Source organism: Mauremys reevesii, linkage group 20 (assembly GCF_016161935.1).
Source record: "Mauremys reevesii isolate NIE-2019 linkage group 20, ASM1616193v1, whole genome shotgun sequence".
In the NCBI taxonomy this organism is placed as follows: domain Eukaryota; kingdom Metazoa; phylum Chordata; order Testudines; family Geoemydidae; genus Mauremys; species Mauremys reevesii.
Genome location: NC_052642.1, coordinates 18,636,260 through 18,655,314, shown reverse-complemented (window position 1 = coordinate 18,655,314; position 19,055 = coordinate 18,636,260). Strand labels below are relative to the sequence as shown.

The following is a 19,055-nucleotide window of genomic DNA, read 5'->3' as shown; positions in this document are numbered from 1 at the left end:
AACCCACCTACATCAGACTTCATTCTACCACAATCAACCCTACACCACTTACAAAACACCAAAGCTTAAAAACACACCTGCACAAGCCACTTAGCTCTAGCCAATTCTAGCTACAAACTGCTACTGTTTGGTCAGCTTGTAGGGTGGGTTTTTGTATTGTACACACTTGGCAATTATTTTGGCCTTAAAAGACTTAAAACCACTAAGCCACCCAAGTGGCTGAATATATATAATATTAACATCTGCCTTCCTTTAGAGAGCAACCTAAATATTATAGTTTCTTTCAGTATTCTTGCAGATTAAGCTAAATCAGCTTTTGAGGTTCACAGTAAAAACATTTAAAAATATAAACAGAAGTCAGAGATGCAGGTAATACGTGTTAAAACTGCAATAAAATTTGAACTTGTATAATGAAATCATTTTCAAGTGAAAAACTAGTTTGTAACAGTTAATTCTAACTTCTGAAATTAATTCTAGTTGTAAGAGTTTGTTTTACAATGTTCCTTGGTTCACATTCCTTTTAAAACTTAAGTCGCTTGATACTTTCCATTATTCTTTGTTTACAATTTTTGTTCTCCTTGGTAAATCTGATGAACCACAAATAATCATTCTGCACTGTGTGTTTTTTTAAAAAACAAAAACTCATGCAAGTAGCATAATACAGAAATTGGAAAAAATAGAACTGAATTAAATTTGATGAATTTGTGTTCATAACAGCGAAGGCTAGGAATACATGGAACAGCCAATGGCTCAAGCCAAGTTCTACACACAACTCTGCCAACACGTCAGTCCTAAACTACCACACTCTGTGCTATTCCAGTGTCAGGACTGGACTTTCCAGACTACGGAATACTAATTGCTCAGCTGAGATTTACACCCTGTGCAAACCCATTGAATTCAAAGGGTTTAAGCAAATATTCTGGCTCAGTAAACACAGGATTTTCACAGACTGGGATAAGTAAGAAGGGGGGGAAATAAGATATTCTACCAAACTAATCCACTTCATAGAGCAAGTATATTCTTATTCTGCTACAAAAACTGTAAGAAGCCATGTATGTTATCTCAACTGTCAATATTTACAACTACAGCATGGTCCTCAAAGTGAGTAGAGAGGTAAAGAACAATCACACTTATGAAATCTGCAGTAGCAACTTCTTAATAACTTCATCATATCAACCAGAATTTATAAGTCGTAAATAGGTTCCCCAAATTCTCACAGGAAACCAGTTAACAGAGAAGTGCAGCAGTTCCAAAAGGAAGTGATTAAGGCATGAGTAAGAATTTTGGAAGAAGTGATGAAAACACTTAACCTGTGTTACATAAAGAGTATGAGAAATTGGACTAATGTAGTTAAATGGAACCACTATATATTATGGGGGGGGGAGCCTAATAGAGAGCAATTTCAGTAAGGAGGAGAAGGCCACAAAATCTTATCAGAGCAAATGAGAAAAGTTAATATTCCCTGATTTTTGCTTTTTATTCCCAGGCTACCCAACCTATGACAGTGTTACCAACTATTTCCATTTCACTGGGAGAGTAAATTAATTTAACCGGCACAGCCCCAGCCTCATCTTGCTTTACATCTACCACGTAAGATTTTCCCACTCCCACCCTAACAAACAGGAAGTCAGACCAATTTGTCTTCAAACATGTCTTCAAACATACCTTTTCCCCTGCATGTCTGAACAGACAAGGAGAAATTCCGAGCCCTCAGAAAACTAGACACCTTTACACATATGGAATAAGTACTCAAATCATTCCCAGCACTAGGATTAAAACAGTGAGGAACTGGGTAGGTTAAGAAGCTTTGCCAACCAGATGCAGCATGCAGTCATGCAAAATGTCTAGGCTTAGGATTCTTATTCTAAAGACTGGTAGCATCAAGAAAGATGTCCTCATAGTCTGATTATTAGCCATGCAACTCTACTTCCTCCTATAAGCCTGAAAATTGGTCAGAGTAATATTTCAGTCTCCAAAAAGGCCATCTATATTCCGAGGTGCAGAGAATAATCACAACCACACATGCTGTTGGAGGCCAAAAGGATTTAAATGGAATGGGAAGAGATGAATTGGTTTCCTGATTATTTTATGATCCAATTAAAAATCTGACTTTTTGAAGAAGGCAGAGCTTGGATGCCTTATGAATACAGATTCCTCTCTCCAAGGCTACAGAAACCATGGCTACATACTGATGTAATAATATCAATAAGAAATAACTGCTGTATTATCTATTTTGGTGTATAGTTTGAAGAATGCACAAACTACTCCTATTTGGACCAGTTTATATACATATTCAGACTCACCATCTTGATAAAGCAACACCACACTTGACACTAGCTCTAGTCTGAACAGGTGGATAGAAAAAGAGACAGGTTAGCATACTGTATACAACCTTTCCCTGCATCTGTCTTCTTTCTGGGTATCACAATGTTCAAGTGGATAACCAATATATCTGATCTTCTCTGACACTGCCGAGAGACAATCCATCTTGTCTTTCAGATTGAAGTACTATCCTTAGGTTCTATACTAGCTGTGATTTCTATCATTACTGTCCACAATGTGCTAGACACGCTCCACAAATCCTGTCCAAGAATAGCCTATATTCTAAAAACAACGAGGCTACCACTCTGAAACCTATGTTGTAAGAAACCCATCAGCTCACTATTGTAGCTACAGCCAAGAGTATTCACTGCTGGAAAAGAAAAGGTTTGCCTGGGCAGTTCTAGCCTCTTATAAGACTGAGATGATGCTGATTGATGGAATAAGCATTTTGAGAAACAGACGACATTTATAACTTCTCCTTTGTTTGTCAGTCTCTGCTGAGCTATTGCGAAGGTGGTTCATTATGTCAGGGTCAGGAAGTTAGTTACCACAGTCAGCACTGTTCCTGGATTCACAGACAGCAGAGGTGGCCAAGAACATTTTTCACTTTCAGCTGCCCAAGAGACAGATACATGCCTCTTTAGTTACCCATGTCTCTGTTATCTCAAGGCTAGACTACCGTCATGAACTTCAACTGAGGTGAACCTTCAAGGCTACCCATAAGCTTCAACTACAGCAGAATGTGTCTGCATATTTGTGGGCAAGGTGGGCTTGGAAAGCACATGTTCATTACTCATGTATACCCCATACTTCACTGACGTCCATTTCACTTCTAGCTCAAATTCAAAGTACTATGACCTCTGACTTCTTCCAGTCTGTCCTGTTACAATTCTTATATTTAACCATTCACAGTTCATCTGTGTGTCTCAAGAGTAAGACTCGAGCCAGAAGTTTGCAATAGTGGATGCTTGCCTTTGAAATCTGCTCTTGAAGGAAACACGCTTAAGCTTGAGCTTTGCCACATTTTGAGCACAAGATAAGTCACCTTTGTCCAGGCTTTCCGCTAACTATACTCTGAAATCCCTGGTACTTATTACTAGCAGATTTTTCTCAATCTTTGTGCTTTAAAGTTAGCAACTACAGTGCTGCAAGTTCAGAGTATACAGTAAATGTCTATGTATCTGGCAAAGTGGAATCACATAAATCTGATACTAACTTTAACAATATGTACAAATAAAAAATAATATAAATGAATATAGACAGACTACGGAAACTAGCCATCTTCTGTATTTTTTTATACATTTGAGCAATAAGGAAATGGAGAAAAGGCACAGTACAGTCTAGCTCAGGGCCCATTTTTCTTAAAGATAATAATTTTCATGTGTGTTAATCAACGAGAACAAAGATTTAAAAAATTATAGTTTCTTAAAAAAAAATATTTAAATGTTTAAACACTTCTCAAAGTTTGAAAGCATCATGAAAAAACTGATTTGACATTGAAGGCTTGTTCCTATCCTCAAATAATAGAAAATGTTAAAATGCACAGGCACACATTGCCATGTAACTTAATAAAACAGATTTGATGAGGTCTTCTTTAATTCTTTGAAACAGTACTATATTATGGTGTGAAAAACATGATGCAACAGGGAATCAAACATCAAAGGATTACAGTACTTTAACAAAATAGTCCACAAACTATTAAGTTGTACTGCTGAAAAAGTGAGTTAAAACCATGAACTTTTCCTTTCACACCTGGGAATGAGTTTCTTATCACAAACTGAGATCTATTTCTAGGAACGTGCCAAATTCATCCACCATGAGCCTCACATTCAACAATTCCCTTTTTACATCTTTACAGTAAAACTGTGTTTCAGCGTTGCAGATAATAATCAGCTTCTCCTTCACAAATGCATTTTATTTTGTTCAGAATCATTAAAGCTTGTGTGTTAGTTGTCTAAGGCCTCTTATTACAGTTTTACTTTTGTCTGATTCCAGATATTGATCAATAATATATCTGTGCATTTTTAATCAGATTTACTTTAGACCAAGCCATGTAAAAAGAGACCAAAACATGTTTTTAAAAGGTTTAACTTAATTTAATACAAACTAATTTGAATAGCTTTCTGATGTAGCAACGATCATTGTTAAATGCTAAATATAAGCAGTTTAGAGAGAGAACAACTGCCCAATAGAATGCATAAGTAGTAGTTTAGTTTGTTTGCTAGACTGTACAACACAAAGCATTTTTCTACCCTCAGTAAAAAACAGAACTTGTTGGAATGTTAACTATTGCTTCCTTCACTTGCAGTTACACTTCTTTCCCCCTTTTTTCCTTTTTTAAAAGGACGTAGGGATCCAATATTTGATGACACAGAAAAGACCAAAATAGCCGTAGTTTGTCAGCTAATTACTAAGTTGACAATGTTCCCATAAAGAAAAAGTCCTGCACACATTTTAAATGTGTGCCTGTGTATTAAATTCTAACAGTAGGTTGCTACTGCTTTAACACATTCCATTTTGTGTTTAATATTTTAACTGAATTTAAGATCTACTTAAACCTAACTCTAGTTTAGAGTTCTGTGCAAGGACAAGCTCTGCTTAACAGTTCTGGTAAATGGCTCTCAATACACTATTGCATAGATTCCTAACCTGTGTACCACTTCTCCACTTAATCCCAGACTTTAACAGAAAAGTAAATAACAGCTCAAATTAGATCGACTGTAGTGGAATGGGGCAGCCATTTTACACAAGAAACACTACTTAGCAGCTGTATGCAGGAGGGAAGCAGGACAGTAGCTTCTCCAGTTGAAGTTACAGGGTGAGTTTTGGTCAAACAGAATATTGCCCAAACTGAGGTTCAGCCAGGACACTAACAGGGTAACCCCCTCATGCTCTTAAAAGTAAACAAGATCCTGGATGACAAAATTGTCAGGATCTTAATTCTAGACTAGACTTCTTAACAGATACTTAGCAAATCAACAGAAAATTTTAAGACAACAGAACAACATCTGATGTTTTAGTGAAGCCATCTAATTCTTTAAGCTATATCAAGTTAAAATGTTAGTATGCCGGTTCTCTCTTCTGGGAGCATAGTAGTTCCACTTTCAAAATACTGGAGATGATTATAAGCAAATGTGAACTGGCCTGCTATTTGGGAATTGCTTGTATTTGGGCTGAACAGTCTCTGTTTTTAAGAGGATTTGCTTGTTTATGCATAGTTGCTCAAATTTTTTAGCAAACTCTTCCAGGCGGTTACTCAGAATTTCTGAAACAATGTAGTTGAGCAAGCAAGACAGCTGGTCTCAGAGCTTGATAAAACCACATTTAAGTAATCTTCAAGAGAGGAGGTGGCTATTTGTACATTAAGAGACATGTCAAAAACTCAAACACTGGAAAGGTCAATTTGTTTGAAAATGGTTTATTTAAAATAAGCAAAAAGAGGAACAAATTAAAATCTAGCTCCATTCCAACTAGAAAGAATTATAAAGAATTCCCATCCCACTATTTTTCTGATCAGAATGGGAAAGTAACTTTGTGTTCTAATATCAGAAAAAGCTTCAACAGCTGATATTTCAGGGGCACGTGGGTGGTCTGTTATAATATTACAAGTTTTAGAAAATACTTTGCATTTTTCCCATACGTGAAATAAAAAAAGAGCCTTCATGTTTTTGGCAAACCTACTTACTTTTGAGAAAGCAAAATGTCTTCTTGAATTTAATGTATGCTACATTACTTACACTATCTCATTTTTATTAAAGTTATTTCTTCATGTACATTAAGTTGGATCTCCAGCACTGCCTCTTGAACAGATGACAAAGAAAACTTAAAATCTTTTATTCATCCCAAGAGTTTGAAAGTCTGAGAAGGTAAGGACCACAAATCATGAATAAACTCTGCAGTGTATTTGAATATGAGTCTCTAACTATAAACAGCATTTCTAATCCTATTGCTAGCAACCATGACCTTGCTAAGGGAAAAAAATGATACTTGGGGTAAAGGACTACAAGGTATTAATCAAATGTCAGTTCTATAATTATGATTGTAACAATTATTACAAAAATTGCAGTGGTTCAAAACTGTTTTCTCAATTTTCCTTTACTGAAACTGTGGAGTCCTTTTGGATGAGACTTTTAAAAACAAATTCCTGTCTGCCATATGTAGAACTTAAAAATCCCATGACAATTTTCCTAAGAGTGGGAGTTTGCTTCAGTGTCCTTGAGCAAAATCTTCCCTGCCTTCCACAGCATTCTATATGCTCTTTGTCAGCCTGACTGGGAGAGGTTGCAAGTGCTTTGGAGGTTAGGATTCAAATTCAAAATGATCTGGACAAACTAGAGTAATGCTCTGAAGTGCTCCACTTAGGAAGGAACAATCAGTTGCAAACATACAAAATGGGAAATGACTGCCTAGGAAGGAAGTCGAGTATCAGGGGGTAGCTGTGTTAGTCTGTATCCACAAAAAACCAACAAGGAGTCCGGTGGCACCTTAAAGATAAACAGGTTTATTTGGGCATAAGCTTTCATGGGTAAACAACTCACTTCTTCAGATGCACGGAGTGAGAATTACAGATGCTGGCATTATTATACTGACACATGAAGAGAAGGGAGTTACCTCACAAGTGGAGAACCAGTGTTGACTAGGCCCTGTGAGGTAACTCCCTTCTCTTCATGAGTCAATATAATAATGCCTGCATCTGTAATTCTCACTCCATGCATCTGAAGAAGTGGGTTTTTTTACCCACTAACGCTTATGCCCAAATAAACCTGTTAGTTTTTAAGGTTCCACCGGACTCCTTGTTGCCTAGGAAGGAGTACTGCAGAAAGAGATCTGGGGGTCATAATGGATCATAAGCTAAGTATGACTGAACAGTGTAATACTGTTGCAAAAAAAAGCAATCATTCTGGGATGTATTAGCAGGAGTGTTGTAAGCAGACATGAGAAGTAATTTTTCTGCTCTACTCCACGCTGATTAGGCCTCAACTGGAGTATTGTATCCAGTTCTGGGCATCGTATTTCAAGAAAGACGTGGACAAATTGGAGAAAGCCCAGAAATAAAAATGATTAAAGATCAATGAAAGAAGATTGAAAAAGGGGGTTTGTTTAGTCTGAAAAAGAGACAATGGAGAGGGGATATGACAACAGTTTTTAAGTACATATAAAGTTGTTGCAAGAAGGAGGGAGAAAAATTGTTCTCCTTAACATCTGAGGATAGGACAAGAAGCAATGGATTTAACTTGCAACAAGGGCAGTTTAGACTGGACATTAGGAAAAAACTTTCTAACCATCAGGGTAGTTAAGCACTGGAATAAATTGCCTAGGGAGGCTGTGAAATCTCCATCATTGGAGATTTTTAAGAACAGGTTAGACAAACACCTGCCAGGGATGGTCTAAATAAAACTTAGTTCTGCCATGAGTAGAGGAGCCTGGATTAGATGACCTCTGGAGGTCCCTGACAGTCCTACGATTCTGTAACTCTAGGATTCTAAGTGTAGTAAGTCTAAAGTTGCTCCTACAATATGAGATGGGATTTAAAACAAACAATATCTGAAATCACTCCCAAGCAGTATTTTATATTAACATATTAATTGATAAATAATGTAATTGATTAAATTATTAATAATAATGATGATTATTATTATTTCAAATAGATGCATAAGAGTCTCTGGAGTATTCAATACAATTTAAGATATCCAGGCCCAGAAGTTCTCTAGCTTATGAAGAAAGCAGCAGTTGGGGTTAAAAACAGGAGTTTAAATTTAAAGTAATTCAGAATTATGGAGGGGGAAAAAATCAAAAGCACTTAGAAAAGACACACACATTTTTTAGTCCAAAATCTACTTCAGAAAAAAGAGTCCATAGAACAAAGAAGCACTCCTGTGCATCTCTAGTACCCACCGCTTATTGGTTCTTAACAGTGAACAAAGTTATGCTCATATATTTTTAAAAGCAAGCAGTTATGTTGGCAATTTTATGTCACTGTCAGATAATCAAAGTAACAACAACAAAAAAAAGTATGGGAAACAGACCAAGTCAAGACTGGAGCATGGAACAAATAGATGTGAAACTCAAGGAACAGCAATATTAGTAAAAACCAAACTACTCTGAAAGAGTAACTTATTTTAACTAAGTATCAGAGGGGTAGCCCTGTTAGTCTGGATCTGTAAAAAGCAACAGAGAGTCCTGTGGAACCTTAAAGACTAACAGATATATTGGAGCATAAGCTTTCGTGGGTGAATGCCCACTTCGTCAGATGCATGTTATTTTAACTAAGTTTCTAATAAATGGAAAGCTGACATACCAGTATATAACAAAGATTCAAGTAAAACTTTAAAAGAAAAAATACTGATTCATTCAGTAGGTAGAAGAGAACATACATTTAGCTGTGAACTGTCACAATAACATACTTACTGATTTGTGGAGCAGGCAAGATTCGTGCAGCTCGAACTGGGCCATGTCGAACAGAAAAGAGTTCCTGGGCTTCACCACTGATCTGCATAATATACAAATTATAAACAATGTAAAGAATGTTACTTGTTTTAATAAACCATTAAAACCTCCCTCCTTCCATACCTAATTCACTAATCATCGCTTCCTAAACTTTGCCATGCCTTCCACATAGCACAAGTGAACCCACTTTGCAAGAGTTTTGAGGGCTTCTTGTGTGTTTGGTGCTGTAACAGGGTCACAGGATGCCCTATTAACAGTTGTTAAAACCATGAGGGATCTGCAGGTAAATTACTGTACAGGTATTTAAGCTACAAACACATTTGCACCAGCACAACTGCATCTATGCTAGGGAGTTGCACTGATTTAACCTACTTTAAAAAAAAAAAAGATTTAGTTAAATTAATGCAAAAACTATGTGTTAGGCCCCTAGGTGAGCTGTCACTTTTTTTTGGAGGCAGGTAGGGACTCCAAAAATTAAAGGCAAAAAGGAATTCACTAGAAATAAATTTCAGGGGAAGCGTTTTTCCTCCCTTCCTTGGTAATTTCCATATGTGCTCAGCAAACTTTAAATATTTCATACACTAAGTTAAGTTCTGGTTTACCCAAGACCTGGAACAGCAAGCTGGAATAGAAATTATATATCCTTTCCATCCAAGCATCTTCACCCCACCCCTGCCCAAAAAAATCAATTGTATATACCCTTCCCCTACAGGACGATAATTTACAGGTCTTTAAAAATAATTGACAAATTATAGTAACAGAGGTCCTTCACATCAAGAAATGCATGTTTTACATTAGGCTACATAAAATACCATAGTGCGATACAACTTTCATAAGTATACTGTACACATTTCAGGACATACAAGTCCTCAACTTGGCCACTGATTAATACACAGTTTGTTCTATACATTGTATGTTTTATTAGAAGAGGCAAACTAATCTCTGATTAAGAGAATCAAATGTTGGATTTAAAGGATCAGAAAACCTGAAATATTAGTGCACCATATATTGTATAGGTGTTAAAATTGTTTTAAAAGTAGGAAGTCAAACTAATTGTTAGTCACTAATGGAAATCTTGAAAAGATTAAATCAGAAGTAGTTAAGAAGAATTTCCAGACTTCCTGTAAATGGTTGGTCACAATGTATTTTCATAACTGCTTGGTAATGGAGCCGATATGGAATGTCAAACTTCAGGAAAATGGCAAACATTATGAAACTCATTTCCAAATAACTAAGAACTTAAAACAGATGTAATGAAGCTAAAAATTTAACCAGCATGTCGGCATACTATTTTTGGAAGAAAGTTTGCCAAACAAGCATTTTACAATATCAGAAATGAATACAATTTGAAAGAAAGACCTCATAATTCGATAAGTATTAAACCATAAATCTAACACAACCTTTTTAAAATGTCTTTTTATATTTCTTCAATTACTTCCTGCAGTTTAGATGACAAGTTGGAAAAATAAAAATCCACTGCTATTTAAGCAACAAATCATGACCAGTAACTCCGACTCACACTTTGTTGCCACATCTTAACTATGGCTTATTACCATTGCTATAGATAATGTACGTCAAACTGCTGCTGCTTATCCCCTTGAACCATCTATTTGTTATGAAGACTATATGCAAATGCTATACTTACTACAGTAAACACTCAACCTTTTTATAATTAAACACTGAACAGGGACAACCTTATTTCGATTTTCCACTTACTCTCCTGATTCAATTTAAAATAACTTTCAGGACAGTACAAAAATTTTGGGAAACAGTTGTCTTTAAATTTCTCCCCAGGGACTTGGGTTCTATTCCAGTCTCACACTGAATGAGTCAGGAGTAATACCAATTAAGTGATTAGAATTATTCCTGATATAGATGGCTATAAAACTGATGTAAGAAAGATAAGACTCAGACCCTTAATCCATCCTGCTATTATTTTATTAGGTAGACGATCAGCACACAGATTCTGCTTTGCCATTTAGTAGCAGTGCTTGTACAGTACATAAAATTTTAATTATTCTGGTTTTTTTTCAGAATAATTTCAGATTTAACAAATTAGTAATTTGATGACAGTGTGCTGCTTCTCCTATAGCAGGAGGCGTGGTCCCTGCCCCAAAGAGCTTGCAAACCAAGTTATGTACAAACCAAATGATAGTATGATATTCAAAAGTCAAATTGGTGATGCTACTTTCCCTGTTACTCCCTCCACAGATTTAATTCTTTAATGGGTCACGGGTTTTATTGTTTGGGGGGAGGAAGGAGGGAGAGAAAACAAGAGTGCCTGTACCAAGCATAATGGGCAACATGGAAAAAGGAACCAGTGGGGAGTGGTTAGGAAGGAAGCTTAGAGAGAGTAAAAAGTGAGAGGGAGAGTAAGAGGAAATGAAAGCAGAGATGTAGGCAGGAGTAGGTTTTGTGTCTGTGGGAACACACCAGTTCTATAAAAAGGAAAAAGTGGGAAAGTATAAGACTTTGAAACTATTATTATTGGCAGTTAAGGTTGGTTTTTTTCCAAAACCATGAAAGAGTGGTTCACATATGTGTATGCACACAAATGACTACAAAGGAAACAAAAAGGAAACAACATAACAGAAGTATGGAAGAAGTGATTCACATATGATAACAACCCAATTCAGTCACCTCGTGCTACTTTTTGAGCAGGCCAGCACATCAGCTCTAGCGCCAAACAAAGAGGCTCAACAGTAAAAAAACAGTTAAGGAGGCCAAACCCACTTAACTGAGATTCTGCTAGCAGATTTACAAAAGCATACATAGTTTGCCAGGGATGCTGAAGAGGTGGTAAAACTTAAGGCACGGATTTTCAAAGAAGCTTAAAGGAATTAGGTGCCCAAATCCCACTGAAACTCATTTGTAACAGGGTACATAATTCCATTAGGCTTCCTTGAAAATCCCAGCCCAAGTTCCTTATGGCTATGCTGCTTTTCTTCTTCAATGTGTTGTATAAGCATTTACTTATTAGTCCTCCACATCTAAGGAAGGTAGGCAGGTATTATTCCCATTTTACTGATAGGGGAAACTAAACCAAGAGGAAAGCTAAGCGAATTGCTCAAAGGCAGAATCAGTGGCAGAGCCAACATTAGAACTTGGATGTTACCAACTCCCACAGCACTACAGAATGTCCTTCTCTCCTACTTTAAGCAGGATAAAGACAGGGTGAAGATTTTAAAATCTTAATACATGCATTTTCAGCATCACAATGTTTAGATAAATATGTCTCACTGTGCAGTTCACATATTTGGCAGGTCACATGTTGCTCAACTAATTTGGTGGTAGGGAAAAAAAAACAAAAAATGTAGTGGCAGACTATAAAATGTTCTCTCACCTCGCTGTAGATTTTGCCATGCCATTACAAATTACAATTTAGTCATATTGTTTAGTCAAATCCTGGTCTTATTTTATTTGAAAATTAAGTTTCTCTAAAAATTGGCAAAAAACCAAAACATATTGCAGCACAAGGTTCAGATTCAATGCCAATATTTTTAAAGTATCACATCACTATAAAATAAAATCTTTATCTCTCATGGCTGTTTTTATCCTTACGATCTCATCCTGCTTTACAAAGCAAGATGTGGTACAAGGTGAAGGATTTTGTTTACAGAACAGTAAAATCCTAGGTGCTTCTTGGGTTTGTTTGTAAGGCGAACCTCAGTTTAAAACTTATCTATTAGAATAAATAGTGATCCATCCCCTGTCACCCATTCCCAGCTTCTGGCAAACACAGGCTAGGGACACTTTAGAGCATGGTTTTGCATCCTGCCCATCCTGGCTAATAGCCACTGCTGGACCTATCCTCTATGAATTATCTAGTTCTTTTTTTGAACCCTGTCATAGTCTTGGCCTTCACAACATCCTCCAGCAAAAAGTTCCACAGGTTGACCGTGTGTTGTGTGAAGGTTTGTTTTAAACCTGCTCCCTATTCATTTCATTTGGTGACCTCTAGTTCTTGTATTATGAGAAGGAGTAAATAACACTTCCTTATTTACTTTCTTCACACTGGTCATGGTTTTATAGACCTCTATCATATCCCCCCTTAGTCATCTCTTTTTCAGTCTGAAAAATCCCCGTTTTATTAATCTCTCCTCATATGGAAGCTATTCCATACCCCATAATCATTTTCTGAACCTTTTCTAATTCTGATATATCTTTTTTGAGATGGGGCAACCAGTATCTAAGATGTGGGCGTACCATGGATTCAGATAGAGGCAGAATGATATTTTCTGTTTTATTATCTATCCCTTTTCCTAATGATTCCCAACATTCTGTTCGCTTTTTTGACTGCCACAGCGCATGTCTGCCGATTCAGTCCTCATCTCCTTGCTGAGACTGCCAACAAACAGGGCCAAGGTTTTCTGACTTGGACACCTGTCCTGCTAGGAACTGGACTAGGACAGACCACCACATAAGCCATACAGTCACAGAATGGCTAATAACTTTCTCCCCACCAACCTGGGCTAGTTGTGAACTGGCAACCAGAAGGCGAAAGGCTACACATCCCATTACCAATCCCCTGAGCAGCTCAGTCTCCCAACACAGACAAAATATAAATAGACTTTACATTCTTCAAAAAGCACCTGCAGAGAACAGGCTTGTGTCTGCCATTTTGGATTTGCTCCAGCTAAGTAGTGAGTCCCTGTGGCAGCTTTCAAGCTCTTAAAGGTTTTCTTTCCCATTCCAAAAGCAAAGAACATTTCCAAACAGGTTTTAAGAATTGAAAATGAAGCTTTAAAAGCAGCCTCAGGTACTCTTTCTATAGAGAGGGTGAATCCAAAATGACGGCCGCAAGCTGGTGTGGTGGGACTTTGCAGATTCCACAGTCCAAGGAGTCAAGGCACAGGTTGGTTGTATTTTTAAAGCTTCAGATCTCTATGCAAGATTGCAAGCAAACAATCCATCAAACTTGAGTTCAATTCCCTCTGGCTCCTTTCTCCTGATATGAGAACAGATTGAGGAAAAGGAGTGAAACCATCCCCTCTTCCCTTAGACATTTTGGGCCACTACTTTGTAAGTATGGCAGATCAGGGATCAATCTGGACCACTGCTTAATTTTTGATGACAGACTTCTGTTGTTTCGGGCATACCAGTTTGAACCCATAACAATCAAAAAGGTTTGTTTACACTGTAAGGAAGATAATATTTTCCAACCACAGAAAATTGGCATTTTTTGACTCTATGAAACCTAACGTACACCAAACCAAAAGAATGAAAAAATAAATTAGAAATTTGACACTTAAAAATGCAAATTGTTAGGATTCAATAACAGCACTGTCACACAAATGCACAGTGAAGATGTTAGATAAGATATCAGAAATCTACCTTTTGGTTTTGAATATCGTTTTGAACGACAATATTGTATGAAAGCCTAAATTAGTATTGATATCCTTATGAACTGCTCTCTGACATGATCCAGTTTAAGAGGAAGACTACCAAACAAGATATTTGAAAGGGGGGGGAAGCAGCCAGAATGTTAGTGTTTAAATTCAAATGTATAGTTTTAATTAAAAAAAAACAAAACAAAACAAAAAAACTCTGTAGTGATAACAACCCAATTACTTTTGCATTAGGCAGAAGCACGAAAACAGAAAGTGAAATTGCTAGAAATTGACTACTCAACTTTTCTTGAGTAAGTGCACAAACAAGTAGTAAACAATCAGTGTTAATGATGAAAAGTAAAATTTGACTTGTAAAATTCTTTGTTTTAATAACCCAAACCATTATTAGTAACATGGGGCATGTTTGCACTGCACACTCCAGGCAGTGGTGTACAGAGTACATGTAGCTGCACACCACAGCAAAAAGCAGGCTGTGCTCACACTGTGGTGTGTAACTGTACACAGCACCGAAAGGCTCTGGCAGGGGAAGACAGTGGGGACCTTCTGGAACGCTTCTTTGCTGCTTCCCACTAGAGCCTTTCCCCTCTGCCAGAGTCCATCACTGCGGCAGGGAAGGGCCCCGGCAGCTCCCTGCAGCAGGGAAAGGCTCCAAATAGTAGGGAGGCAGCAGGACGCTACACTACTAAAAACAGGAGCGTAGATAGAGAGGCACTGCTTGGATGTGTAGAGAACCGTGTAGGGTCCAGGCATGTCTCTATTCTACGTACATAACCAATGCCTCACCTTCTACACTGGCTATTTATAACCATGCTCGGGAGCATGCAGTGTGTGTATTGTATATGCCACCATAAGGCGTATGCAGTGTAGACGTAGCCACAGGCCATTTGCTTCTTAAAATGAGACTGCCTACCCATCCCCCCGCATCAGACGTCTCCCTTTGAACAAACAGACCCTTTTCCCAGGCACATTAACAGCTCAACATAAGAACCTGTAAGGATGTGTGATATAAATATAAATGCACTATATATAATAGCTGTTTGCAACAGCCAGTTGGAGTGAGGCTACCCTTTTCATCCTCCCCTATTTGGTATAAACTTTCTGTATGCCCATATGTGTGTGCTCCCTTTGCCTAGAGAACAGAACAATGGAGATGTCTAAAAACAGTATAAAACTCTTCCCTGTGGATTGAATGAAATGTTAAAATTGCAACCACCATGGAAAACAGAGGACATTAAATAAAATACAAAGAGTAGTTAAGCAGCTTGCTAATGCATTTGGTCACAGATGCATCAATACTGCCATTATAAATGTAACATGTTTTGAGGGGGTTTAACATTCTCAGGCTGCAGACTACACACATGTTTGTAATTTGGGACAGTGTTTCTTCACCCCTGCCCTCAACACTCACAAAAAGAAAAGAAGTAGGTGCGTGGGGAACCATCAGGATAGGGGCAGAATGATCCTTTATAGCTCTCCTTTCTTGCTTTGCCCTCTAACCAAGGAGGGTTCCACAGAATGCCGTTCAAAGACCTTGTTTCACTGCTCAAACAGGTGTGTTTTTTACCTTGGTGTAACTAACATGTGCAAGCTATCCTGAGGTAAAAACACAGCGAAGATCAAGCACTTCAGATTTACCGCAAGGTAAATTCACCGCAGTCAACCAGTGGAAGGCTTGCACTGCAGTAAAACCAAAGTGCTTTGGGATAGCTCATGTGTGTTAGTTACTCCGAGGTTAAAAAGGGCCATTTTTTTTTTAGCAGTGAAGACAAAGACAAAGCCTACTGATGCTACCACCACATCTGCCAAAGGGTTTGCTGCAGAGAGGTGTGATGTTTTCCTTTCCTTCCTCTCCCCAAGTGCTGAGTACATTATAAATCACACAGCTTTTCAACACAATTGGCTGTGTAAGTTATGTGTGTTAAAACAAAACCAGTACTCTTTTAAACCCTTACATAACTCAAAACAGTTGTAGTATGAAAAGAAAAAAAAACCTAGAAGAATGATTAGCCCAGTCCCTGTCCCTACGCACACCTCCAAGTCTTCTGATGCTTTTAAATGTTACATATCTTGGTCAGTCTCGCATTTTTTTAAGTGCCTACTGTGAGCCTGCACCAGGGTCTCCAAGTTCAGTCCCAAGATCCTCTGGTCAGAAGAAACTGGGAAGAAAGCACTTCATTTGTCATTAGCTTCCTACCTCATAAGTCACTGACACTTTTACCAGCATGAACTAAACTGGGGAAGGAAGGGAGAATGGATCTGGTTTTCCCAGCCACCACCATTCAGGCTTTTCGGAGAACTGAAGAAGGGAAAAGAATTCTCTCTCACACACACAACGTCTACTGTAAATGCAGTAACTAGTTTTAACCTAATAAATATTAAGATTTTTAATAGCTGGTAAATATTGGCCCATCATTTTTACATTCTGACAGTGAAACAAAGGAGAAGTCAGAGGATAGCATAACCATCCTTAACTTGCCCAACTATGACCAGTATTCCAAGGGTCTCTGATCAGTGAATGTAATCTACTATGTAAGCTGCCATACCAATACAAGTTTGAAGTAGCAGCATTGTACAACTTTTACAACATTATTTAAATATGTTATGTTTACTATTATGCAGTTCCCTTTGAACAGTCAATACAATTCCCAAATTTATTAAAATTATAGCCTAATAACTCTGTTCTAACTGAATAGGAAAAACTAAATTAATGTCACTTTCTACTTCTGAAACCTCCTGTGTACAATGAAAAAAGTTATCACCCACAAAAGCAGCCAAAATGCATTTCTGTGAATAGGAATAACTATCTAAAACAGATTCTTGTAAACCACATTAAGCAGAAACCAATTCCAACTGCTTTCTGGTTCTGACATTGTATTTGAAATACAAGACTGGGGGCAAAGGGAAAACAAATTCCAAACACAACACAAAACCACATTGCACAATTACTGAATGGGAACTTGTAGTCATTACTTTTGTATAATCCCAGATTTCTTCCCACTTCGAAAGGCATCTTTTAAAAACACTTTTAACCTTTCCACCCCCCATTTCAAAACAAAGATCAAAGAAAACCAGTTTGGATGGATACCTTCTGCATCTTATGCAATACAGATTTAGACATTACACCTCAGAACTCCAGCCGTTACTTCAGCACCCAGCAGTCCAAACATTATTTCAGTCCTTTGAAGCCGATCAAATGGTATCTTCCATTTGCAAGTAACACTTCTGTAGTCAAAGATCTTACTCCAAGGAAATGTTAATGTAAAACCACTCAGACTGCAGAGACATACATACACTCCTGGAGGCAGACTACAAAGGTGTTTAGAAGTCAATGTAACACCATTATGGAAAGCGTCAGCTTAGTAGCTGTCATAAACACTTCATAATCACTCAGACACAAACTGGACTGCCTGCAGCACATTATTTTATTATGTGCTGAATAGGGGTCCAACTGAAGGAGGAAAGAAAGCACAATGCTACAGATGATAGCCTCAGTGTATAGCTTTTCACTTAAACGTTGGGACTGTTGCTTCTTAAAGCGGAAAGGGCTTCTAAATAAAATCGTACCAACTTCTCTTTTCAGATTTCCTGAGCTAGCGTGCTAAAAATAGCAGCGTGGACATTGCAGCACAGGTTAGCTGCCCAAGTACGAGCCAGCCTGACCCCAGGGGTCCTTACTAGGGTGGCTGGCCTGCGCCACTGCCCTCACTACAAAGTCTACACTGCTATTTTTAGCATGCTACCTGAAGCCAAGCTAGCATGTGTCTGCCTACCCGCTCTGGGAGGCGCACCTCCAACTGCAGTGTAGCCAGACCCTAAGAGGACGTAGAAAGGATACGTATATAGAACATATGCTGTTGCCAAGTGAATGACATAGTTTTGTATATAAAGACACTTTGTCACACAACTGCCGGTTCTTTTTGTACCTGGACCCTAAATAGCAATAGGAAGAGGGTAGACAAGCGTAGATTATGCTATGTCCATTCTTCTTAGAAGTCTCATATATAAATCCCCAATCCACAGAATATCAAAGTTTAGAAAAAATTATCTAACTGGGAACTCAAACTAGGGATAACATGAATGCCAAGGAAAACATTCCAACATCATATTGTTAAACACATATAAGGGGGCAATATTGTTCATATAATCTGCAGCTACACAATCCCCGGCTGTGGTCTTATCAGATCTCACAAGCTATCTGAATAGCTTTGGTTGGCCTAAAGGCCTCAAAGGAAAACCCTAGGTGCTGCAGAAAGTACGGATGGTCATTCAATAGCTGGCAATCTTTCCTCCCTCCACCACCATGCCAGTAAAGACTTAATTTCAATCAAGAATACATACCACTGACACTAGCCCAGTTATGGAAGTGACATAATTATATAATTAATCAAATTGCCGCTCAAACAATCCCTTTGTATAAACAAGCACCCTTCTCACCCCACAGCATATAAATCTTATTGACCAAAGCGACAAAGGACTGATCCCAAAGAAACCACACTGGACTTCTCCTTTGTAACATATTTAATCAGTGTCCCAAAATTTATGATGGGCCATTTCAGCACCACAAAAAACAGATTAATTAGTCAGGAAAGGCTTGCATCTGTGTTCTGACTTTGGAGATCTAAAAACTTCCAGGTGGCACCACCCTCCCTCATAAATGAAGCCTACAAATAGCAAATAATAATCTTTCCACATTTGCTCCAAAAATATTTTCCTCTTTCCTAGTGGCCTCAAATGCTGCTGGAGAGCGGATACCATGAAGTACTGCAAACCTCCTGACATTTATCCCAGCTACAATGGCTCACATTGCCAAGACATGTATATCAAATAGCACCTACAGATAACCCATCTCGAACTCATCATGAATCTCCTCCAAAGAATCACTTTCCTGAGGCTGCAAAGCAATGAATGTCACTTTATTTCAGAGACTAGATTCAT

The 19,055-nt window shown here is 37.9% G+C and overlaps 1 protein-coding gene across 11 annotated transcripts in view; it reads right to left on the bottom strand.

Annotated features, from left to right (window-relative positions):
- BCAS3 (BCAS3 microtubule associated cell migration factor) overlaps nt 1–19,055 on the bottom strand; it is a 486,041-nt gene that overhangs the window by 452,814 nt on the left and 14,172 nt on the right. For all 11 annotated transcript variants that reach the window (XM_039507722.1, XM_039507724.1, XM_039507723.1 and 8 more), the window contains one exon: nt 8,731–8,812. In XM_039507722.1, the coding sequence (XP_039363656.1) occupies nt 8,731–8,812 (82 nt within the window). The remainder of the gene's footprint in view (nt 1–8,730; nt 8,813–19,055) is intronic.